This window comes from Symphalangus syndactylus, chromosome 9 (genome assembly GCF_028878055.3).
Source record: "Symphalangus syndactylus isolate Jambi chromosome 9, NHGRI_mSymSyn1-v2.1_pri, whole genome shotgun sequence".
Classification (NCBI taxonomy): domain Eukaryota; kingdom Metazoa; phylum Chordata; class Mammalia; order Primates; family Hylobatidae; genus Symphalangus; species Symphalangus syndactylus.
Genome location: NC_072431.2, coordinates 109,399,239 through 109,425,309, shown reverse-complemented (window position 1 = coordinate 109,425,309; position 26,071 = coordinate 109,399,239). Strand labels below are relative to the sequence as shown.

Genomic DNA, 26,071 nt, shown 5'->3' with positions numbered 1-26,071 from the left:
ACCCCTAAAACCTGAGGTGGTATTACATATATTGCATAAGAGCTAAGTCTTTCACCCTGGCATTTGAGTCAAAACTCTAAGCATTATGTCCTTAAACAGAGGCTTCTTCTACTTTGAGACTTCTACTACCTTTTTACCAGGTAGACAGAATTCTCCTCACTAGACTATAGCTTTTGTACACTTCCTTTTCCACTACCTGGATTAGCCTAGTGCATCCACAGAAGGTAGCTGAAAGTTCAAAATCTATTTTGGGCACAGACAACTATATCAATGATGCATATGGAATCTCCTTGACATATTATACGATAAATAACAGAATATAACATTTAATGTGTACTCTTTTTTTGGTTGTTGTTAGAGGCAGGGTCTCCCTCTGTCACACAGGCTGAAGTGCAGTGGCATGATCAAGCTCACTGCAGCCTCCAACTCCTGGGCTCAAGCGATTCTTCCACCTTAGCCTCCTATGTAGCTAGGACTACAGGTGTGTGGCACCATGCCAGCTACATTAAAAAAATTTTTTTTTGTAGAGACAGGGTCTCGCTACCTTGACCAGGCTGGTCTTGAACTCCTGGCCTCAAGTGAGCCTCCCACGTTGGCCTCCCAAAGTGTTGGGATTACAGGCATGAGCCATTGCACCCAGCCTAATGTGTACTTTTGTGTGGTTCTTATTTTTTATTTATTTTTAATTCACCTTTTCTCAGGTTGAAAATGTGTACTTTTGATTTGTCAGGAATCAGATAGGCACTTTACATCTATCACCTCATTTAGCCCTATTAGCATATACAGTAGGTTTTACTACCCCATTTTACACATGAAGAAACTAAAGCCAAGAAATGAAAAGTGACTGCCCTAGGTCACTTAACAATTTAGTCGCAGAGTCCAGTCTAGAATAGCTAAAATGTCCTGAGCATTTTTAATTATTAGGAATTGTTCTCAAATATTTTGTGTGCCTTAACTCATTAATCCTCCCAATAACCTTATGAGTAGATATTATTATCATTTCCATCTTACAGAAAAACAAAATTAATCTCAGGCTAAGTTACTTTCTCAAGGCTAAGAAATCTGGCTTTCTAGCCCCCAATTCCTCTTCTCCTCTTGGTGAAAATCCTACTTTACTTTTTCCTTCTTTCTTCGTGGCAGGTCTGTCATCAAAGAACCAAAACAAGGTGAAGGTTAATCCTGCCCTGACTTTGGAGTCTCAGTCCGTCTTCGCCAACTCAGGCTCTGAAGTAGAAGACTAAGATTTGAACCCTGACAGCCTGACTCAATTGTCTGTGTTCTTAACTACTATGGGAGCTTGCTATATTTTTTAACTTTAAGTCTACTGCACACTTTATAACACCAGATTGCCTCACTTCACCAAGATGTCTGGCCCTTTTAGTTCAATTATTTCACCATGCCCAGGCCAGCTTTTAGGACAGGTCCTTTGAAACCAGTCTTTGACTGAATAGGCTGTAGACTCAACCCTCAGTTCCTAATGGAGAATGAATTTTCCATAGTCACCAGTGGCTAGAAGTACGTGTTTGTTCCCTTGAGTTCCATAGCTAGAACTTCTTCAGCTAGACTATTTCCTAGACTCTCCTTGTCTCAACTAATTTCCAACCTTCTGTCATTCTAACCTCTCACCCATAATTCATATTTTGTCATTCTTGTTTCAGCCAAACAGGAATAACCTTTGAATTAACAAGTAATGGGGAAAACAGTCACCCAGTCTTCTCTCACAGTATTTACATGCCCCAGGGAATCTTGAATTAATCTTTATTATCCAGTCTGAAAACTTTCTTCCTGCCTTTATGATCTCAAACAAGACTGGTTACTTTCTTTCCTTACAGCCTGCCTTTTTTCTGTCTCAAACATTTAGTTTATTCTCTTAGATGGTTGTGCAAAGTGATGTTTTAACCACTTTTCTCATCATTTCTTCTTTTCATTCATCGTAGACCTCTTAGGAAATCTGGCTTTCTAGCCCCCAATTCCTCTTCTCCTGGTGAAAATCCTACTTTCCTTTCTCCTTCTTCTTTCTTCATGGCAGGTCTGTCATCAAAGAGCCAGAACACAGTGAAGGTTAATCCTGCCCCTACTTTGGAGTCTCAATCTGTCTTTAGCAACTCAGGCTCTGAACCTTGGGATCTACTGCTTTACTTTACTCTTCAACTCAAAAAGGGAGATATGTGTTCAGTATTCAGTTGTTGTGTAGAGGCTGAACCCCAGGTATCCCTCAGAACTAGTGAGAGAATGGCCTGTTTCACCCAGATAAGCTACTGGCAGAGGCTGTTAGACCCTTGTTAGGTTAAAAAATAATCAGGGATATTTAGGATTAAATTTAATAAGAAATGTGAAATCCAGTAAGAAAATATAACTTTATCAAGAGTTATAAAATAATATTTTTAAACAAATAGAGAGGTTTTACTGGTCTGAAGGGATAAATGGCATGGGAGAAACTGATTTTATTCACTAATCCATTAATATATTGAGTATGAACATAGCCTGTCCAAGGACTGGAGAATCTCAACACTAGTAGAAACACCAATACTTCTCTGGTGCCCTGCCTTAATCAGGTAGCTATCTGTGCCCCCTGAGAAAGTCCCTGCACAAAGGGCATAGGCCATACACCAGCTCTAAATCCTAGATGTGACTAAATTATCTGAGCTATGCATGTTCCACTGCTTCAGAGAAGCTAAGCTTCAATGATTAGCAGAAGCCCTTGCATCACGCAGTTGTAAATAAGCCACTAGCCAGTCAAAATAAAGCTCCACAAAATATATCAATCCCATCTCACATAAGTATAAAACTTCTCCCATGTTTATTCAACTAGTAGTCATCCAGTAACCATCTGAATAATCACAAGAATAAAATATAACAAGGAAGAAATGTCCTAGTCCAGTAGAACAAACTACAAGCTGCATAGCTGGGTTGTAAGCATAGTCCAGAGAAGACTCATAGCCATTTGCTTATGTATTGCTGGTAAGCTGACTATGTAGACATGATCATCATGCACAAAGGAGTGGCGTCCCAGGAGGACACCAACAGCTATCTCTCTGTCTCTCCCACAGGAATATAGCGTGTTACCAGATAGGGGACTAATATTGCAAAAATGTCAACTCTATGCAAATTAGTGTATATAATCTAAATCTGTTTAATCTCAAATCCTTGGGCAAACCTAGCTGAACATCCCAGTTTCATATTGGTCACAATTTGTACAAATGGTAACCACAAAGAAAAAGCCTCTAGTAGATACAGAAAAGAGAAAGATAGGAATCAAAGCACACCACTCCAAAAGTCATCAGATCACAAAGGAAGACAGCAAGAGAGGAACAAAGGAACTACAAAACACTCAGAAAACAACAAAATGGCAATAGTAAATACCTATCTATAATTACTTTAAATGTAAATAGATTGAATTCTCCCATCAAAAGACTGACTAGAATGGTTGAATGAAAAAACAAAACAAAACAAAAAAATAAGATCTAACAATATGCTACCCACAGGAGAGTCACTTTAGCTTTAAGGACATACATAGGCTGAAAGTGAAGGGATGTAAAAAGATATTCCGTGCAAATGGTAACCAAAAGAGGGCAAGGGTGGCTATACTTATGTCAGAAAAATCTGTCATAAGAGACAGAAAGGTCATTATTTAATGATAAAAGGGCCAATTCATAAATAGAATATAACACTAGTGAATATAAGTGCATCCAACAACAGAGCACTTAAATGTATAAGGCCAAAGGAAGACAGCAAGAGAGGAACAAAGGAACTGCAAAACACTCAGAAAACAATTAACAAAATGACAATGGTAAATACTTACCTATCTATAATTACTTTAAGTATATAAGGCAAAGATAAACAGAACTGAAGGGAGAAATAGATAGCGGTACAGTAAAGTAGAGAACCTCAACAATCCACTTTCAGCAATAGAATCATTCAGAAAGAGAATCAAGGAAGCAGTGGACTTGAATAACACTATGAACAAATGGACCTAACAGATATATACAGAACATTCCATCCCCAAACAGCAGAATGTATTGTTCTTTTCAAGTGCACATGGATCTGTTCTCCAGTATAAATCATATGTTGGGCCGTAAACATGTCTTAGCAAATGTAAAAAGATTGAAAGTATATTAAGTATCTTTCCTAACCACATGGTGTGAAACTAGAGTAACAACCAATGGGTGAAAAAAAAAATCCAAAAGGTGAGATAAAAATACCTTTATACAAATGGAAACATAACAAAACTTACAGGATGCAGCAAAAGTTGTTCTAAGAAGTTTATTGCAATAAATGCCTACATTAAGGAAAAAAAAAAGAAAGATCTCGATTAAACAACCTACCTTTATACCTTAAGGAACTAGGAAAAGAACAAATTAAGCCCAAAGTTGGCAGAAGGAAGGAGTTAGAGTAAAAATAAATAAAATGGAGAATAGAAAAACAAGAAAAATTAATGAAACTAAGAATTGGTTTATTGAAAAGATAAACACAATTGACAAACCCTTAAGTAAACTTTCATTTTTAAAAGAGAAGACCCTAAAATCCAAAATGAAAGAGAAAATGTTACAACTGATGCCACAAAAATAAAAGGGATCACAAGAGACTATTATAAAGTTATATGCCAACAAATTAAATAACCTAGAAGAAATGGATAAATTCCTAGAGACATGCAACCTACCAAGCCTGATTAACAAAGAAAAAATCTGAACAGACTAATAAGTAAGGAGATCGAATTAGTAATCAAAAACCTCCCAGCAGGCCGGGTGCAGTGGCCCACGCCTGTAATCCCAGCACTTTGGGAGGTCGAGGCAGGCAGATCACTTGAGGTCAGTAGTTTGAGACCAGCCTGGCCAACATGGCGAAACCCCATCTCTACTAAAAATACAAAAATTAGCTGGGCGTGGTAACAGGCGCCTGTAATCCCAGCGTCTTGGGAGGCTGAGGCAGGAGAATTTATTGAACCAGGGAGGTTGCAGTGAGCTGAGATCGTGCCACTGGCACTCCAGCCTGGGTGACAGAGTGAGACTCTGTCTCAAAGCAAAAACAAAAACAAAACCTCCCAACAAAGAAAAGCCCAGGACCAGATGGCTTCACAGGTTAATTCTATCAAACATTTAAAAAATAATTAACACTAGTCCTTCTTAAACTCTTCCTAAAATTGAAAAAGAGAGAACACTTTCAAACTCATTTTATCATGCCAGCATTACTCTGATACCAAAGCCAGACAAAGACACTACAAGAAAAGAAAATTATTGGCCAATACTCCTGATAGATGCAAAAATCCTCAACAAAATCCTAGCAAATAAATTCAGTATCACAGTAAAAGAATCATATATCATGACCAAGTGGGTCTTATCTCTAGGATGCAGAGATCACTTAACATATGCAAATTAATCAATGTGATATACCACATTAACAGAGTGAAGGATAAAAACCTCATTATCTCAGTAGATACAGAAAATGCATATGGTCAATTGATTTTTAACAAGGACGTTAAAACTATTCATTGGGAAACGAATAGTCTTTTCAACAAATGGTGCTGGTAGAACTGGATATACACATACAAAAATATAAAAATAAAAACGGACCCCTATTTCACACCATATGCAAGAATTAATGCAAAATAGATTAAAGACTTAAATGTAAGAGCTAAAACTATAAAACTCTTTTTAATTTTTTTTATTTATTTATTTTCGGAGACAGAGTCTTGCTCTGCTGCCCAGACTGGAGTGTGGTAGTGCAATCATGGCTCATTGACCAGCCTCAATCCTGGTCTCAAGTGATCATCCCACCTCAGCCTCCTGAATAGCTAGGATCACAGGCTGCACCATCATGCCTAATTTTAGTTTTTGTAGAGATGGGGTCTCACTATGTTGCCCAGATTGGTCTTGAACTGCTGGGCTCAAGCAATCCTCCTGCCTCAACCTCCCAAAGTGCTGGGATTACAGGTGTGAGCCACTGCATCTGGGCTATAAAACTTTTAGAAAAAGAAATAGGAGTAAATTCTAATGACCTTGGATTAGCAATGGTTTCTAAACTGTGACACCAAAAACACAAGTGACCAAAGAAAATTCATATAGGACTTCATCAAAATAAAAAACTTTGTTGCTTCAAAGCCAACTATCGAGAAAATGAAAAGACAACTCAGAATGGTACAAAATATTTGCAAATCATATATTTGATAAGGGCCTTTTATCCAGAATATGTAAAGAACTCTTACAGTTCAGTGATAAAGAGACAACGCAATTTAAAAATGGTCAAAGACATTAACAGGGGAACAGTAGACACTGTGGACTACTAGAGGGGGAGGGGTTGTGGGTGCAATATACCTATGCCACAAAACTGCACATGTATGTCTGTAAAACAGAAGTTGAAAATTTTAAAAAATGGTCAAATAATCTAAATGGACATTTCTTCAAAAAAATACAAATAGCTAATAAGCACATGAAAAGATAACATCATCATTAGTCATTAGGGAAATGCTAATCAAAACCACAGTGAGATACTATTTCACAGCCTTTAAAATTGCTAAAGTAAAAAGCATGAGCAATAACAAGTGCTGGAGAGAATGTGGAGAAATTGGGTCCCTTATACATTGTGAGGAGGGAATTTAAAATAGTACAGATACTGTGGAAAACTGTTTAGCGGTTGCTCAAAAAATTAAACATAAAGTTACCATTTGACCTATTGATTCTACTCCTAGGTATATATACTCAAGAGGAATGAAAACAAGTTTACACAAAAACTTGTACATGGATGTTCATAGCCATATTCTCCACAGTAGCCAAAAGGTGGAAACAAACCAAATGCCCATGATGGATGAATAGATAAGTAAAGTGTGGTACATCCAAACTTTGACATATTTTCAGATGTAAAAAGGAATGAAATACTGATATGTACTACAACGTGAATGAACCTTGGAAACATTATTCTAAGTGAAAGAAACCAGTTTCAAAAGACCACATATTTTATGCTTCTGTTTATGTAAAATGTCCAGAATAGACAAATCCACAGAGAATACATTAGTGTCCACCAGGGACTGAGAGGAGAGGTGAGAATTGAGAGTACAGGTATGAGGTGTCTTTGGGGGGTGATGAATATGTTCTGGAATTAATGACGATGGTTGCATAACCATGAATATACTAAAAGCCATTCAATTGTACACTTCCAGGGGATGAATTTTATATTATATGAATCATAGCTCAAAAAAAAAAACTTGAACAATTGCAGAGTTGGGTTTCTAGGACCTGGAGCCAGAGACTCCTCTTGGAGGAGTGAATCAAGTAGTTCAAGATCAGAGTAGGAGTCGGAAGCCTAGGATAGAATTTTTGAGGGCCAAGGAAAGAAGTTTCTTTTTAATCTTGGGAGCCTTGGGCCAAGGAGGACCTTAGAGGTCCAGAAGAGCTTTAAAGTAGATACTCAATACAACTCAGAGGCAGAGAGGTTGCTACAGCCCACTCTCTGAGGGGTCAAATTCTATGGAGACATTACGTAGGAATTACTAGAAGCATTAAGGGCAGAAAGCTTAGGAGCACTGTCAGCCTTCAGGCTAAATTCTTTATTGCTTGGTATAATACGCAGGCTTAAGAGAACTGGGAAGCACTTAATCCATATCATCCAAATAACTAAGGCATCTTCTCCTCCAGGAATACTTCTATGTCCTACTTTCCCTGACTTCTATCCCCTCTTCTGTGCACCTCCAACCGGTATCTCTTCCCTTACATTAGATTGAAATTTTATTTTATATTTGTCTTTCCTACTAGGAATAGGAGTACCAAGATGGTCAGGATGATGTTTTCCTCATCTTGTAACCCTAGGACCTAGCACAGGGCCTGAACCTGCCAAGAACCCAGCAAATGCTTGCTGAACCAAGGAAGAACCAAAGAGAATATAAGAATGTTTCATTCAGGGGAGAAAGATCTATTGATTATATATATATATATTTGTTTGTTCATAACATGGTAACAGGCTCACTATTTGTAGTAGTTTGTAACAAACACCTCTATGTTTTGATGTGATGATTTTGTCAAGTAGTTATCAGGCTTACTCCTACTATACTAAAGTCCTTGAAGTCAGAGACTGTCTTACTCATCATTTTATCCCTCCACGGCATCCAGTACACTGGCCTCTGTGCAATAGATGCTCAGTCATTATGTATTAATTTAAATTTAGTTAAGCAAGTGCAGGACAAGCTGGCTTGGAAAAGAGCCTCAGATATATTAAGACAAAGTGCTAAAATTGACTTCTGAGGGAAGGCTGGGTTTCTGTGTTTGGCAGTAAAATTGGTGCAGACCATCTTGTTGTCTGTGGAGACATGATCTAGGAAGTACTAGAAGCATTGATGGTGGAGAACTCCTCAGGAGTTACTTGTCATGTTGCCTCCAGAAAGCTTGAATACTTGAGTATTTTTATTTGTATTACATTTCTTGATTCTTTTGATTAAAGAGACAAAATCCCATGCTTAAATAGATATCTTCAGCAAGAAAGTGTGGGGATCTGGTGAAGTCTTCACTGGCAGCCAGCATCCCAGTCTGATATATACAGGGGCATCCATCTCATCGTTTATCCCATCTTTTTTCAGAACATGAGAGATATCTGCAAGCCAACAACAAAGAATTCAACAGTATTTTTGGATATCCGGTGAGTGTCATCCCTCTGGCTGTTTCAGAAGGGGGTCAGTATTCTCCTATAATATTCTTCTTTGTTGGGGTAGCATGAAATTCTTTGTAGATGTGGATCCTATAACACAGATTCTATTACACTTTCTTTCAAGCTCCTATACAATGAGTGGTGCAATGAAGGCTCAGAAGCCAAAATTAATCCAGTGACATAAGCTAGGGAGAGAATGTCTCAGATTTCAGGTTTATATATAACTCCCAGAAAATAAATACTGTAGTTTTTCTTGCACAAATGAAAGCATAGTTCTACAATTTTCTTTTTTCACTTAGACATGTATCTATGACAGCACATACAGATATCCCTCATTTATTTAATAGCGACATTGTTTTCCATTATATTGATAAACCTTAATTTATTTAGTTAGTCTTCTACTGATGAATATTTAAATGTCTTCAGTGTTTTGCTATGCTAAATGGTGCTGAATGAACACCATTATACATATATTTTGGAACATTTGTGTGACTGTATCTTATGAAAGTTTCCTAAAAGTAAATTGTCTGTGCCAAAAGAAAAACACACTAAAAATTAAAAATTATCAGAGGCCAGATTGCCCCCAAAAAGAATTATATCCATTTATGTTTCTACTTAAAGTAGAGACTGCGCGTTTCTCCACGTTCCTGTCAAACTCATTATTATCAATCTTTGTCATCTTTGCCAGCTCTTAGATGAAAATGACATTCATGTTAATTAGCCTTTTGTATTTCTTTTTCTGGAAAATACCTATTAATGATCTTTGCCCACTTCCTATTGGATTGTTCATGTTTCACTTATTTATGTATCTATAACTAAGTAATTAATGAAAAGATATATATTGAAAAGGCATGCTCCAATACCCCATCCTTGTCCATATCTGCTCCCCTGAGGGAACCACTGTTAGTTTTCTTGTGTGTATTAATCAGATTAGTGTTTCTTTGTGCAAATAAAGCAAATACAAATATATAGTCTTATTTTCCTATTTTTACACTATTCTGAACCTTAACAGTATATCCTGGAGATGTTTTCATCATCATAATTTCATAATAGTTTTTTTCTTTTTTTTCCTTTTTCAGCTATAATATATAGTATTTCCTCTGCAGATTTAACATATTTTATTTAACTAGTTCCTTTTAAATGGACATTTGGGTTGTTTTCAATCTTCTATGATCACAAGCAATGGTTTTATACATAATATAATTCCATGCATGCGTAGCTATGTATACATACACATAGCTATAATTATATAAAAATATATGTCTGCAGTCTGTGGGATATTAGTTTATGATTTCTGAGTGAGAGTGGTATATTAGTCCAATCTCACACTGCTGTAAATGACTACCTGAGACTGGGTAATTTATGAAGAAAAGAGGTTTAATTGACTCACAGTTCCTCAGGCATAACTGGAAGCATGACTGGGCCACCTCAGGAAACTTACAATCATGGCGGAAGGCAAAGGGGAAGCAAGCACCTTTTTCACGGGGTGGCAGGAAAGAGAGAGAGAGAGTGAGGAGGATCCTGTACTTTTAAATCATCAGATCTTGTGAGAACACAAGAATAGCATGGGGGAAATCCGCCTCCATGATTCAGTCACCTCCCACCAGGTCCCTCCCCAACACTGGGAATTACAATTCAACATGAGATTTGGGTGGGGGACACAGAGCCAAACCATATCAAATAGTTCTGGATAATAATAGTATCCAAGATATGACCATGAAAGCAGGTTTTTCTCTTCTCTATCTTCTAGACCTACGTAACAAGCAGTGGGGACAGTAAATCTAGGTTTGGGCATCAGACAGATCTGAGTTTGAATATAGCTCAGCCTTTACTAACCTTAATGTCTTAGGCAAGTTTGTTAATTTCTCTGATCTTCAGTTCTTTCATCTGTAAAATGGGCATAATAATGTTCACCTTGCATGGTGGTCATAGGAGTTAAATATGGTTCTGAAAATGTTAGTTCTGTTTCTCCAAAAAACTATTAGCCCTTGGAAAAAGGGTATCTCATTTATCTCTGTATACACAGTATATCTGTGATACAGTTTCTATCACAATGTGCACGCAGCCAATATTCAATAAATATATATTGAATATTTAATGAGTGAATGAACAGATTTGACTGATTGTGATATATTTAATACCATTTCATTTCCCTGGCCCTGAGCATTGCTCATTTTCCTATTTCTCTAACTTCTTCCACTGTGACTTCTTGTCATCTTCCCAACTCCTAACTACCGATTCTCATTATATCCTTGGCCTTTTATTCTCTTCTATTTTCCCAGTTAACCTTCAGTCCCATATCACTGCCCAAAGAAAAAAATAACCAAAACAAAATTAACCACCTCTATCATGTTTAAATTTTATCACCTCTGCCAAAAGGACTAAACTCTGAGGAACTTCATAGTTAAGGAGATGCTATTAGGATATTGCTTCTGGTTTTACGTTTAAGAGCAAAACGAAACACTCTAGTTGCCAAGTTAATAAATAAATACCTGTACTTCTATCGTGAGGCAGAATGCTACCTACATGAGGAGAAACCTGAAATATATTAAATGGCTATAAAATCAAATGGAAAATCAACAGTGAAGGCTAGCTACATCAGTAAGGCCACCTCTCAGAAGATCTTTGGGTCCAAGTATCACAGCCATCCGGACTTAAACACTGAGAAATTCAAAGTATCTTATGATCAAAGAAAGCTATTTCCATGTTAGAATTATATACTCTCATGACAAGAAGGGCCTGTAGAGATCATTTCACTAGAACTTCGTTCAAGACAGACCATGAGCTTCTCCAGAAGAGATCCTGTCTAATTATTTTTCAGCCTCCACTAGTATAGTCCAGCATAGGGCTGTGAACAGAACAAGCCTTGAGAAATGCTATAGTGTCTGATTGATTATTATTTGGAAAATCATGGAGAGAACACCAAGGAAATCTTAGTTTTGGCTTGGATCTCTAAACTCCTAAGTGCTAAGCTATTTGACCAGCTTCTCATCCCTAAGGAAATAGACCTCGGGCAATGCTTGGCTGGATAGCCTAGCTAACTTTCTGGGTGGGGACACAAGATTCAGGTTTTAGTCTTAGCACTGAATGGTTTTAATTCTCTGAGATAAAGACTTTGATGCCCTCTTAAGGCAGGGCCTAGCAAGAATTCTTCATGCTTGAGCAGTATCTGTACTCCAGGCCAGCAGGTAGGTTCTTCTTTTTAAAAAAACAAAAACAAACAAACAAAAACTTGTATTTAAGTTAAGGGGCACATGTGCAGGATGTGCAGGTTTGTTACACAGGTAAGCCTGTGTCATGGGGATTTTTTGTACAGATTACTTAATCACCTAGGTATTAAGCCTAGTATCCATTAGTTATTTTTATTCTTTTGTTCTGTCCTTTTAAATGGAAGAGGTAGGAGATAAGCCCTGAACTTAGGGAATTATTTGGTCTTATTCTTCTGCTTTTAGAGCTCTTAGATTTGAGCTCTGACATCTTAGGACAAATGATTTAAGACTCCAAGGTAGAAAGTAAGATGGTCCTGTGAACATCTTGAGATCAGAATTGAGGAAGTAGACAAGTTCCCATTTTCATTCAGCAAAATAGTAGCTTAGATATAAGCCAAAACTCTTTAAATCCTCTTAGGACAATTAAGGGCCAAATGATTCTCCAATGCTGATAGTGACCCCTATAGAAACCTTCAGTGGGCTAGGGTTGAAAGACAGTTTTTTACTTTTAGCATCTGACGTCCTTCAACATTGCAAAAAACACAGAAAGGCACACCAAACTGAGTTTGCTCAGCTAAGAAAAGCTTTGTTAGAGAGCTCTGGATGCAGTACCTCAATTTCCTCATCCTCAAAAGTACCCCCCTCATAGGATTGTTGTGAGGAGTAAATGAGTTGCTACATATAAAATGCTAGAACAGTGCCTTTCACGTAGTAAGTACTCAATAAATGTAAGTTTTTATTGCTGTTGATTTGATTATCATTATTACTGTCAATAACATCAATAAGCAAGAACTCTATCAGGACAGAGATAAATTGCCCCAAGTACCCTACCAGTCTTGCCATCTTTCTATCCTCTAGGCCTCTCTAGGGGTAGACTGGCAAGTAGGGGCAGCTGCTTATCAACCCAGTTTTGAGCTGTCTTTTGTCTAATTGTGTATTTCTTGTTTGTTTGTTTGTTTACTCACAGAACAATACCATCAAGACCTCAAAATATAGTGTCTTTAATTTCCTGCCCCTGAACCTATTTGAACAGTTCCGGAGACTTGCAAATGCATATTTCCTCATTTTGCTATTTTTACAGGTATTGCTTTTGGGGGCCTTTTTCACAGAGTATTTTATGAACCTCTCTGGGGTCAGGCTGTATAATCAGTTTCTCTCCTCCCTAAACTGGGAAATGTCTTCTCTCTTTAGACAACAGGAACGTGGATGGCTGGAGTCTCAGACCAGTCCCTTAGAATAGCTGTGGTCAGGATTAGCTAGTGTATAGCAAGCCTCTACACAAGGAAAGGGACAGGGTCACCACATTCCAAGGAAGGGGAGCTCCTCATCATGGCTGTATTACCGCAGTTCAGCTTGACCATAGGGGGCTACAGAATTCTTCACCCCAACCACAACTCCAACTCTATTCCTCCTTCTTGTCCCAGCCTTCCTGACATAAAATTAACATATGGGAATGCTAAAGAAGGTTTAGAATGGTTTAGAATATGAGTGCCAGCATAAGAACAGGAAGCAGGGCAGGGTAGGCCCAAACTGGGAGACAGGGACACATGTTATCTCACTCCTACTGGTACTGAAGGGTGTGGGAGAGCATGTAGTTTTTCTTTATCTACTTTTACCCACTCTCCACACCCATTACTTTTCACTGTCAAAGGAGAAATGGGTCTTTGCCATCAACACAAAGGTAGTGGGGTTCAGGATAGATAGGCAGCAACTTATAGCCTTTTATTCTTTTATCCTCCCTTGGGAAATGTTTACTTATATTTGGGAGGTTATATGAAAGATACAACAGTGGAAAGCAACTAGGATAGTTGGATTTAGTATGAACAAACGGAGGTGAAAATGATGTTGAGGGTGAGGGATGTGGTGGGGGGTAATGTATTATCCTTTCAGTTTTCTGACCCAAGATCCTCTTCCTTTCCCTCTCTTAGTTGATTCCCCAGATCTCCTCCTTGCCATGGTATACAACTATGACACCCCTGATGGTGGTGCTGTCCGTAACAGCCGTGAAAGATGCCATCGATGACCTGGTGAAGTGGCTTCCTGGGCCTCTAGTTCCTCACTGCACCTAGTCAGACTGTGGGCATGAAGGACTTCCCAGAACTACCTAGTGCTAACAAGAAACCCTGAATGGAAGGAGATATTTTCCTTTCTTCTTTCCTTATTCATCCCAGAGTAATATGCAGTCCCTTTAGGCCCAAGATTGGTGGTCTATGTATGGCCAGAAAGGGGCAAAACAAGGCCTTTCTCTGTCTTCCTACTGCCACCACTTTTAGCCCCCCTCCTGAGCTTCCTTCCATCTTTAATAACCCACTCTTTCTTTACTCTTCTGTTAGCTTTTTCTAGCTTTGTTCTCATCCTTTTTCCTCTGCTCCTCCTTCTCCTACTCTATATGCCCTTTCCCTTCTTCCGTCTGCCCCTGCTCCATCTCTCCTATTCTTTCTCTTTCTTCTCTCCACATTTCCTGTCTCCTCTCCAACTCTATTTTCCTTTCCAACTTTCAATTCTGTTAAGTGTGCACAGCTAGGAACCCTCTGTCCTGGCCTTGAAAGAGAAACTGGCTCACAGTGAGTGCTGCATGGCTTCCTCTTTGCCTCTTACAGCAGGCCCAGCATAGAGGGGTGAGAGTAAGGACCCAGTACCATGCCTACTGGTGGGATTTGGAAAGCCAGTCCTGTAGACCTGCTTGCAGTTTCCCTAAGAGGGTTTTTCTGATTTTGCCAGAATAGATTTTTAGCCTAGTTTGAGAGCACCTTGTTTCCTCAGCACTTTATCTCTGTAAACCCAGGATTAGCATGTTGTGGTTTACCTTTCAGTCACAACTTAGATGTACAAAAATATAACTTTATTTCTCTATAACTGAACTCAGTTTAGCTTATAACCACGTGCATACCCCATCTTAACTCTCTCCAGTGAGAACCAAAAATTAATTTGCCAGTTCATGGTAACCCAATTACTTCTGGTTTAGAATTCAGTCTCTTTGTGATAAATATTTGGACAATTTTGAATTCTGACAAATTCAGGATTCTCTCTGCCCCACTCCCAGTCCTACCCTTTACTCAGGGAGTAATCTCAACTGGAAGGAAGATATTTATGTGAATCCTGGCATCAGGACATAGCCTCTATTTGTTTCCCTTCTATTTGATCTTTAAATATTCGCCTCCTTCCTCAGCCACTATAGAAGCTTCTGTATGTCAACCATGGTTGGAGATAGGGTAGGAGTCTGCTTGAGAATATTCAGCTTTCCCTGCACCTACCCAGGCACACAGAATTCTGTAGCCCTGCCCATCATTTGTATTGTGTCCTCTGCAGCTTTTGATATGTTATTCTTGTTCCCCCAGGTTTTTTGCTTTTGATATTTAAAACTAAAACTTTGTCTCTTTCTTCTCCCTGGATTATTTTCCTGCCCTTTCTTCCCAGCTTCCCAGAGATAATCAACCTCTTGGCCTGGTTTGAAGGAAAGAAGGGCTTGGGATAGGGGAAAAGGAGAATTACAAAGAAGGGAACTACATTGTGTAATATTTCAAAATGTTAATCTTCTATATGCAGTTTGTTATAGGTCTATTTCCTGAACATTTTCTTGTGTGATTTTAGAAAAGGCATCAAAGTGACGATCAAGTCAACAACTGGCCTGTTCTGCTACTGGCGAATGGCAACTAGTTCTTCTAGAGAAGCTAGTTTAGGTAGGACCAGTCCTGAAAAAGGGTTGGGTTTAGCTCAGGACAATGAAAAGAACCTCAGACATAGAAATAATTTTTTTCTAGATCTAGCATGCCCTGAATTTGTCATGTCACCTCAGATATCTGTGTGGGCCTCATTTTTCTTTTCTATAAGATAGAAATAATATTCTCTACCTTAGAGGATGCTTGTGAAAATAGAAAGGAAATAATATATATTAAAGCAATTAATATTTTATAACATGATATTACTATGCAAGTGATATTATTAGTGTGGTAGTTACCATGGAAACATCTGTCTTTAGAACATTAATGGATTCTGACATGGTTTTTGTCCATCCTACTATAGCCTTTGGTCAGGTCATCTTTTCTGTTAACAATCTAAACAGAGTACTGATGTTGGCTCCACTGCTGTAGTGTTTGGTCATAGCTATCTAAAGTGTTGCAGGAATGGAAGAAGGCAGGCATATTCCTATGTGAGGCAAAATATGAAGACTATCCTAAGAGGTACAAAAAATTACTATAGGAATTAATAAAAATAAGCAATTATAACTGGTTAAAGGAATCAAGGAAGACTTTCTGGAAGAGATGTGTTTGTACTAGGCCTTAAGGGAAGGGGAAGAATTCAACAAGTAGAGATTGTGTGAAAGGAAAAGTGACCAGTGTGGGCAGAAGCATGATCACAAGAAAGTGCAAACCTGAAAGAGTTCAGGATTGAGGTCCAGCCTTTATCATGGTGGCCTTACCGAACACCCAATAGCTATAGTATTTATCATATAATTCTATTATCTCAAGAGCTCGGGCAGCTAATCCTGTTGTGTATTGTGTCTGCTGATTCTTACACATGATGGATTGTTTTCTCAAGAGTTTTGACCTGTTGAAATGTCCCATAAGATACCACCAAAAAAGTCAGTTGTAGTTAAAAAGAAAAGAAGGGAAATAGAAATAAAAAGAAAAGACAAAACTGAGTATATTAGGAATTGCTGACCAAAAGGATTTAGTCAATTGAACTCACCCAAGTAGCTTGAGCACTTGGGTTTTATAAGATTATTGAAGAATTTGTCATAGAGAGATTTTAAGGTGGGAGTTAACAGGCAAGGCCCTGGTTAGACTTTGTAAGCTACCGAGTATCTGATTAGATTAATATGCAGAGGTGAGGTTGGTTGTTGAAACAGTCTATGTTCCAGAAAACAGCTTTCTTTTTCTAGAACACATGAGTATAAACAGAGCTGCTATTTTAAAAGTTTGTCTGTTTTATAAGTTGTAATTTTTGTCATTTTTCATTTCTCAATAATTTTGTTTACAAACACATCGTTAGCAGAACTTTAAGGGAATTCTAAGTGGCTGGAGGAGAGGTTGTATCCCTCTATAAGAGTTTGTGTTTGTTTCTGCGAGTTGACTCAAGGGTATTACCTGCTGATACCTAATTTGAAAGAAGTATAAATTTGAGCCCCATCCAATATGAGGTTACAGATTTTCAGGGAAGAGTCCTCCACTCACTGACCCCCCAACCCTCCAGACTAAGATAGACAAACTTTCTTGCCAGTGAGCCGATTTTTTTTAGAGCACTCTTTCACTAATGATGTTGCCTTTCAAGGGTCCTGACTTTATGAGAAATTCTTAGTTTCAACTCACTGACTCTCAAAATCATAAGGCTTTATCTCTTGTGCCTCTGGTGGGAGAAATTGAAATTCAAATTACTAGATTATTAAGATTGGCAATCCCTCCCCAACCCAAGACAAGAACAGCTTCAGAACATGCTTACTATTTTGGATTACAGGATTGAGTATTTTAAATCAGTAAGGAATGTCTTGACCTCTCCCAAATCTGGGACACATGATTGTTACAATGTCCAGGAACAAACTGGTAATAGTTTGGCAGCTCCTTGTGTAAGAAATTATAAATTTGTATATCTCCAGGAGAAGCCAGAATGTGACAGCACTTGTTCTTCATTATGTTTTACTGGTGACAACCATGGAAGATAGAATGCCAGAGTAACAGTGAATGTCAGGTCAAGACAAAATAAAACAAAGACCCAGATGTCTGTCTCCAAGGCTTATAGCTACTATTCTACAGTACTATCAGAAAATTATTTAGAAGAAACAGTGGATTTATATAAAGGGACTTTTTTGGAAAATTTGGCCCTCCTCAAAGCAGCTGTCTTCTTAGAAAAGGTGTTCTAGGAATACCCATGCCTATGTGTAGCTGGCAAAGTGGTGATGTATGTCATGCCCTGCAGATAACAATCCTGCGTTCAGAGACAAAACTAACAGTGGCCTATAGACTTTTTCCCACTCTTTGGGTGCTTGGCATAATATAACTGTTGCAAGGATATAGCTCATGTTTCCAAAATGCTTGTGGCAATATGTACATTCTTCTTAGTCCTTTCTCAGAGAGGAAGGATTTATGGACGCTGTGTATTTGGGGAAATTGAGGTTAAAAAAAAAAAAAACAAAAGAGGAGGGCAGAGAACCACCATTATTGTAGAATCTGCTCATACTGCCAGGTTGCCTTTTATGGAAAGTAGGTATTTGAGGATCAAAGATAATCTAATTTTAACATAAGTAGATAAAGGCCGGTCGCAGTGGCTCACACCTGTAATCCCAGCACTTTGGGAGGCTGAGGCAGGCAGATCACGAGGTCAGGAGTTCGAGACCAACCTGGCCAATATGGTGAAACCTCGTCTCTACTAAAAATACAAAAACTAGCCAGGTGTGGTGGCGCAAGCCTGTAGTCCCAGCTATTCAGGAGGCTGAGGCAGAAGAATCACTTGAACCCGGGAGGCAGAGGTTGTAGTGAGCTGAGATCATGCCACTGTACTCCAGCCTGGGACGCAGAGTGAGACTCTGTCTTAAAAAAAAAAAAAAATAAGTAGATAAAATTGATGTGACCTTATGATAGAACACATTTAGGCTATCAAAAAGAATGAGCTACATCTTCTATAAATGCTCTCCAAGATGGATTGTTAAATGAAAAATGCAAAGTGCAGAAAATTATGTATCTAGTATGTGGCTTTTAAATGTGATTTAAATGTGTATTATATGTGATTACATGGATTGATATTTTCTAGAAATAAATACAAAAATATTATTAACAGCGGCTATCTTTGTGGAGCAAAACTAAAGGCTGGAAATAGAAAAGACTTTAATTTTTCCTTTTACACACTTTACCATTGGAACTATTTTACTTTAAAAACCTTTTTTTTTTTTTTTTTTTTAATGTTTTTGAGGCAGGGCCTTGCTGTATTGCTCAGGCTGGTCTCGAACTGCTGGCCTCAAGCAGTCCTCCCAACTCAGCCTCCCAAAGTGCTAGGATTACAGGAATGAGCCACCACACCTGGCTAAAAAAAAAAAAAAAAATTATGTGCCTGTCTACAGATACTTTTGTAGGGCTTTAGAACCCTTCTAGCCTGAAGTCAAGAGAAATGGGCCCCACTCTTGATTGCAGCAAGGATGCATCACAGACTAGTTTGAGCCTTGTCTTTATTCCTTTCAGCCTTTTTTGGAGGGTGGGGAATCATCTTGATTGTCAAAGCAGAGCCTTGGGGAAATTCTCAGAGCAGATATTCAAGGGTCATTTTCTTACAGGATGAAGGAGGACAAATGGATGAGTGTTCAAGTGGGAGATATAATAAAACTAGAAAATAATCAGCCTGTCACGGTGAGTACCTCTTTTGGCTGTGACTTGTTCTTTTTTGGATTGAGTGGGTACCAGGGACTCTTGGAGCACTTCTGCTACCACTCCTTTTGGTGACCTTTGTTGCCTCATTTTGCGTCAGAAATCAATAGCTCTTGCAGTAAGAAGCTTGTTCTTGCCTATTTCTCACTGTAGTTACAGGGAAAGTGAGTAGCTTTGGGAGAGGGTGTATGATAGCAGTGATAGATCCTAGGCAAAGAAAGTAAATCAGTGTCTGTAAAATGCTTAGGGTGAACATCTGTTCCTAAGGTGACTGCTTTGTCACACTGTAATGTTAACAGCCCACCTTCCTTCTTTCCTGACTTTCTTTGACTTTTCTGACTACAGGCAGATATACTATTACTCTCTAGCAGTGAGCCATATAGTCTGACATATGCAGAGACAGCAGACCTGGATGGGTAAGTGTTCCCTCCTGATGCTCCATTAAGATGATTTAGCCAGCTTAGAGTGGTCTCTCACTGAGGGACAGCATTAGGCAGGGAATTAATTTTATTCTCAGATGGAATATTGAATATATGAGCCAGAGAGCCTAGAAATATCCAGATAAGAGAAGATGGACACCACATCCTTGGGACCCTCAAATCTAAGACTGAGCTCTTGACAGGAACAATTGAGCATTGGCTGGGCACAGAATAGGGCAAATAAACCCCACATTCTCCATCTCTAAATTGGAGACACTCTGGCCATATTCTATAAGGCTGAGTAGCAGGAAAGAGGATAACAGAACTGTTACATTTCAGAGTACAGTTTCAAAGTTTCCAAGGGAAAAAATGTGAATATAAACATATCTATTCACTGTTAAAATACCATGTTCTATAAAGGATTTAAGGTAGACATTTATTAACATCCAAAAGCTAAGGTCTTAGGAGGACAGAGCCATCTGCAGAAAGCTTATCCTGGAGAGTTTTGTATTGATCTTCATTCCTACAAATGTACTTCTTGATGCACACAATTTTTTGAAACATGGATTCCATTTTTCTTTTTGTCTATGCATTCCAGCAAGCAGTTACTTAAGAGCCTGTCATGGGCCCCATAAATATTTATGAGGTGTGGAGTATGTTTCCTCGGAGGTATGTGCAAGTTTTTACCAGGATCTGCTCCTTACTCTTTTTTAAAAAATTAAATTAAATTTTAAAAGATAGAGACAGGGTCTCGCTGTGTTGGCCAGGATGGCCTTGAACTGCTGAGCTCAAGTGATCCTCCCGCCTCGGCCTTCCAAAGTGCTAGGATCACAGGCATGAGCAACCATGCCTGGCCGTACTCCTTATTCTTTTTTTTTTTTTTTTTGAGATGGAGTCTTGCTCTGTTGCCCAGGCTGGAGTACAGTGGTGCAATCTCGGCTCACTGCAAGCTCCGCCTCCTGGGTTCACGCCATTCTCCTGCCTCAGCCTCCCTAGTAGCTGGGACTACAGGCACCCACCACCACGCCCAGCTAATTTTTGGTATTTTTAGTAGAGACAGGGTTTCACCGTGTTAGCCAGGATGGTTGCCATCTCCAGACCTCGTGATCCACCCGCCTCGGCCTCCCAAAGTGCTGGGATTACAGGCATACTCCTCATTCTTGAAGGGAGAAGGTACTGTCCCCAGGTTGTTTATGATGTTTCTTCAGCCTCTCTAGAGCACCTGACCAGCTAGATCTCATGAGTTGATTAAGTAGTGGCAGTGTGTTGCAGGGAGTGAGAGGAAAGAGACGGGAGTGAGTGGGCTAACACTCAGCTTCCTTGAAGAGCCATCTCACCTCAATACTGAGAGAGGAGCAGTGGGAGTGATTTTTACAGCTCAGACTCATAGCCCAGGCTCTACTGGTAACATCTATTTTCTAAAACCCCATGAAAAAGTAGGAGATACTGCACCCGTGCAACAGTTCTGTTTGTGTCCTGTACTGTGGTCACTTGTCTTTTACTCTAGTGAAACCAACCTGAAAGTGAAGCAGGCCATCTCAGTTACCAGTGACATGGAAGATCGCCTGGAGCTTCTGTCTGCCTTTAATGATGAGTTAGGAAATGGGTTTTCCTACCTAAATTTTCATCAGTAGAGTACTGGTTAAATAAATATGGTACATCCATAGTGATTTCTATACAACTTATTACAACAATATGCAAGTTGATATTTATTGAAATATAAAAAATACAACATGTAATTAAAAGAAAAATACAATTTACAAAAGACTGCATAGTATATATAACATAAACCTGTTTTTGGAAACATAGGTATGTTTATGAATACTTACATAGAAAAAACATAGAAGGATGTACTTCAAAAGGTAAATAGCACTTTTCTCAAGACAGTGAGTGAATTTTGCTTCCTTCTTTACCATTTTAGTATTACTTAAACATGTACAAAGGGCATATTTACTTTGCTAATCAGGAAAAAGTCAAGTTGTTTCCATTTTGAAAAAAATACTAGGTTCGCTTTAAGTCATTTTTGAGTTTCTTCAGATTCAGAGCTCATATGATCTGGCAGTACTGATGTCACCATCATGTGGGGTTTTCTGTCTCTCTAGATGATCCATGTCACATACAGAATTATTCTTCTTTAGTTCCCAGAAACCTTTGTCTGCCTTTCTTGAAGGAGCTGGTGAGAAATGGGCAGTAACTGAGAGAGGATAGGAAAAAGATGTGTATGTATTTTGGAAGAAGGATTTTATTTCCTCCTTTCTATTAAATCTCCTTTCATCCTTAGGAAAAGCCTAAGATTACAGATCCAGAACTCTTACACCTTCATTTTTCTGCAGGAGAAGTGAGATGTGAGGCTCCCAATAACAAATTGGACAAATTCTCAGGAATACTGACCTATAAGGGAAAAAACTACTTCCTGGACCATGATAAGCTGCTACTCCGAGGCTGCATCATCAGGAATACAGATTGGTGCTATGGCTTGGTGATCTACACTGGTACGTTTCCTTTGGCCCCCAGCCTGCTAAATTCCATTCATGGCTGAGCTATGGGTACTTAGTTTTCAGGATGTGGATATGACACTCAGATATATATCAGAACACTATGGCTTTGAGATAGATAGGCAGGTGGAAGGATGGATGGATGGATGGATGGATGGATGGATGGATGGGAGATTTGTGGGAAAAAACCTTGTTTCTTAGGGGAAAAAAAAGTGACTTCTGTTTCCAAGCAATGAACTTCCAACATGTCGGTTCTACCTTTGTTAGAGGAAGGCATTGTGTTCCAAAACCACAGGGCATTCATGAGTCTCTTTAACCAGATCTGGACACAGGAGAGGGTATACATACAGAGGAAGTACAATAGAATTACCATGTGAAGGGGGAGAGTATACATATGAACTATTCTCATGAAGAGAGGATGGATACAATGCTTATTATAGAGAAAAATATAATGTAAAAAGTTCATGCCAGAGAAAAGTCACATAGGGATCATTAATATTGGCCCCTCTTGAGATGTCATTTAGAATCACATTTCATTATATTTAGTAAGAGATTTTCTTGGGTTATGATGTGGTTCAGGAAAATGGAGGAAGCCTCTGTGCTGCCCCATTCCCTCAGTGACAACAGCCATAGTAGGAAATATCAAGAAAGATTTACCACAGTGAATATTATTCAACTCAGATTCCCAGAGCTCCCCTTTTAGAGCATCTACTCATAGACATGAGGCTTCTAGACTCCTTGCTTCTGTGAAAAGTAGAGACCAAATCCCTAGGGAGAAGCTTAAGAGTCTAGGGAGGCCCTGGTGGAACTTCCTTCATTGGTTCTTGATCTAGAGTGGCAATGATTAGGCTACCTAATTCCCAAACTCAAAAGACTTAAATTAGACTTACTTTCTTCACTATGTGTACTTCAGCAGCTACTCACACACAATTGCCACTCATAAAAGCTCATTTTTCAGCAAAAGGTTTTTTTCCTGAAAGCAATAACAGTGAGGCTGCCAACCAGCACAAATGTAGTTAAATTTTCCCAAGGTTGGTTACATGGTAGTGAGTATCTTTGGGAAGCTCTGAGCAGAGAACTAACGCCACCTAAAAGCATTTTGAGGTGTTTGTATGGAATTGAGTTGCTGTTCCTGCTACATGATGTCCAAGTTCTATGATGATTTCTACCTTCTTCCTGAAGCCTGGGGTAAGGTCAGTCTAAGGACCCTTAGAAGATATGGTCCCTGTAGCTTCCAGGCTATGAGCCAAACTTCTCATGTCTTGAAGCCCTTCAAGGAATGCTTAAGAGGAAAGAATGTCATAGCTTATGCTCTGCACTCCCACTGTTTGCCCACATATCAGAGATGTCCCAGCTCCCCATGTGTAAACATTGATGAAATTCCTTTTTCTGTCCTTTATCAGAACACTTGTTAGAATAATGTTCAGATGGTGAAAGGCCAGAGAAATTGCTGGTTACAGTTTCTTCTAAACCTCTTACATTTTCTCTGGAGCCGTAGCTCGAATTAGTAATTTCCAACTCTAGTCCCATTGGCCATTAAAAGCTCCTTACTTCTGCCTACCATCTGTCCTGTCATGAAGAAACATGGAATCTCTGTCTCTCAGCTCCAGAGGAGTCTCAGCTCCCCTGCTTCCACCTCAGAAGAAATCACTGCCATTGCCTTTTTGTTTCTTCCATTCTGAGTTAGAAACTTTCAATATAGCCTGAGCCAGCAGTGGGCTTCCTCAAAAGATGGTGGGGATCTCTTTATCAAAAAATTCCTTCTCTAAGCTAAATAAAGCAGATGGTGGTAAGAGAGAAGCTTGCGACTCCTCTTCTAATTTAACTCATCTATGAAAGTTGAGACTGTCTGAGGTGCTACAAAGAGAGGGATCTGCATGAATGTACTTTACAGAAGTCATTGGAACTATCCTTAGAAAAAATTTTCCGTTTTTTGAGTTACTGAAAACCGTGAGCCTTTCTCTAGGGCTTTATCCTTTAGCATTGGAAAGTGGTTAGATTAGATTATCATAAAGGTACAGTTCAACCAATTCCAAGCCTCTGAGTATATTCAGTGATTCTAATATCTGATATCTTCCTGTTTTATTTAGGGCCAGATACCAAATTAATGCAGAATAGTGGAAAGTCCACTTTTAAACGAACACAGATAGACCATCTCATGAATGTCCTTGTACTCTGGGTAAGTTAAATACTTTTTTTTCTTTGTTTCTTTACAAATAGACATACTTCCCTTCCTTTCACAGGAGAAATGGTATTTCCAATTCAGAATTTAGCTGTTTGAAAGTCTCAAGCACAGCTTCAATGAAGTTAATCTGAGGTGAAGCAAACAGAAAATTGTGGAGGTTTTGTTGGTGTGCAGTGGAGGAACATGGCTCAAGAAACTAATCACAGCCAAGTGCCTATGCTTTGTTCCACTGGCTGCAGATTTTATGGAAACCCTCGTACAAATGGCATGTGTTCAGTATGCTATAAAGAACATCTTCAAAGACTGGATAGTAGTAATGGTAGAATAAGCCTACCTGCAACCTGTGAATCTTTACCAGTTCAATGCACAGATGGCAGTGTCCCAGAAGCTCAGTCAACATTAGACTCTACATCTTCATCTATGCAGCCAAGCCCTGTATCAAATCAGTCACTTTTATCAGAATCTGTAGCATCTTCTCAATTGGACAGTACATCTGTGGACAAGCAGTACCTGAAACAGAAGATCTGCAGGCTTCAGTATCAGACATGGCACAGCAGCCATCTGAAGAGCAATGCAAGTCTCTTGAAAAACCAAAACAAAAAAAGAATCACTGTTTCATGTGTAGGAAGAAAGTGGGACTTACTGGGTTTGAATGCCGGTATAGAAATGTTTACTGTGGTGTACACTGTTACTCAGATGTACACAATTGCTCTTACAATTACAAAGCTGATGCCGCTGAGAAAATCAGAAAAGAAAATCCAGTAGTTGTTGGCAAAAAGATCCAAAAGATTTGAACTCCTGCTGGAATACAAAATTCTTAATCATCTGCAAACTAAAAATTGACTTGAGGTTTTTTTTTTTTCCTAGTCATTGGGAATGTAGAGCAGTGTATCTTGCATGTCATCGGAAGAATAGATTTTTGTTTTGGTTTTGTTTTGAAAACAACTCTGAACATTTATTTCCATTGCAATTTCTGTGGCTGAGAAGACTTAAACTTTGTAAGTATTACCCTTTTAAGATCATTTTAATTTTAATTGAGTGCAGAGGGCTTTTATAACAAACGTGCAGAAATTTTGGTGGACTGTGATTTTTCCAATATTAAATATGCATGCATTAATCTTGCAGTTTATTTTCTCACTGTGTATGTATATATCGCTTTTCTCTGCAGCACGATTTCTCTTTTGATAATGCCCTTTAGGGCACAACTAGTTATCTGTAACTGAATTATCTTAATCGTTATGGCTGCTTCTGTTTTTTCATTAACAAAGGTTATTAATATGTTAGCATATAGTTTCTTTGCACCCACTATTTATGTCTGAATCATTTGTCACAAGAGAGTGTGTGCTGATGAGATTCTAAGTTTGTGTGTTTAAACTTTTTTTTGAGTGAGGGAAGAAAAAGCTGTATGCATTTCATTGCCGTCTACAGGTTTCTTTCAGATTATGTTTATGGGTTTGTGTGCATACAATATGAAGAATGATCTGAAGTAATTGTGCTGTATTTATGTTTATTCACCAGTCTTTGATTAAATAAAAAGGAAAACCAGAAAAAAAAGTCTCAAGCAGTCTTAGGATCCCAGAGATTAAGATCTGAGGCAGAAAAGAAAAGACAAATTACAAGAGAGTCTAGCTTAAGCCTCTGTTAGGAAGAATAGTCACAAAGTGTTTAAAAAGATATTATGCTTTGATTAGTGGTACAAGAATGGATCAAGGACCCAGTTTAGAAATTAAGACATATTTTTATTTTCTCATAATCAGTTTTACTCATGACCACTTTAATA

At 38.7% G+C, this 26,071-nt stretch overlaps 1 protein-coding gene and 1 pseudogene across 1 annotated transcript in view; both read left to right on the top strand.

The window, feature by feature from the left end:
* LOC129490758 (phospholipid-transporting ATPase FetA-like) overlaps nucleotides 1-26,071 on the top strand; it is a 114,698-nt gene that overhangs the window by 26,387 nt on the left and 62,240 nt on the right. The window contains 9 exon segments of the mRNA XM_055294545.2: nucleotides 8,564-8,622; nucleotides 12,808-12,921; nucleotides 13,769-13,867; nucleotides 15,432-15,496; nucleotides 19,102-19,174; nucleotides 19,538-19,608; nucleotides 21,119-21,200; nucleotides 21,944-22,103; nucleotides 24,197-24,285. Of these exon segments, the coding sequence (XP_055150520.1) occupies nucleotides 8,564-8,622; nucleotides 12,808-12,921; nucleotides 13,769-13,867; nucleotides 15,432-15,496; nucleotides 19,102-19,174; nucleotides 19,538-19,608; nucleotides 21,119-21,200; nucleotides 21,944-22,103; nucleotides 24,197-24,285 (812 nt within the window).
* Nucleotides 24,415-25,393, top strand: LOC129490204 (AN1-type zinc finger protein 6-like; annotated as a pseudogene).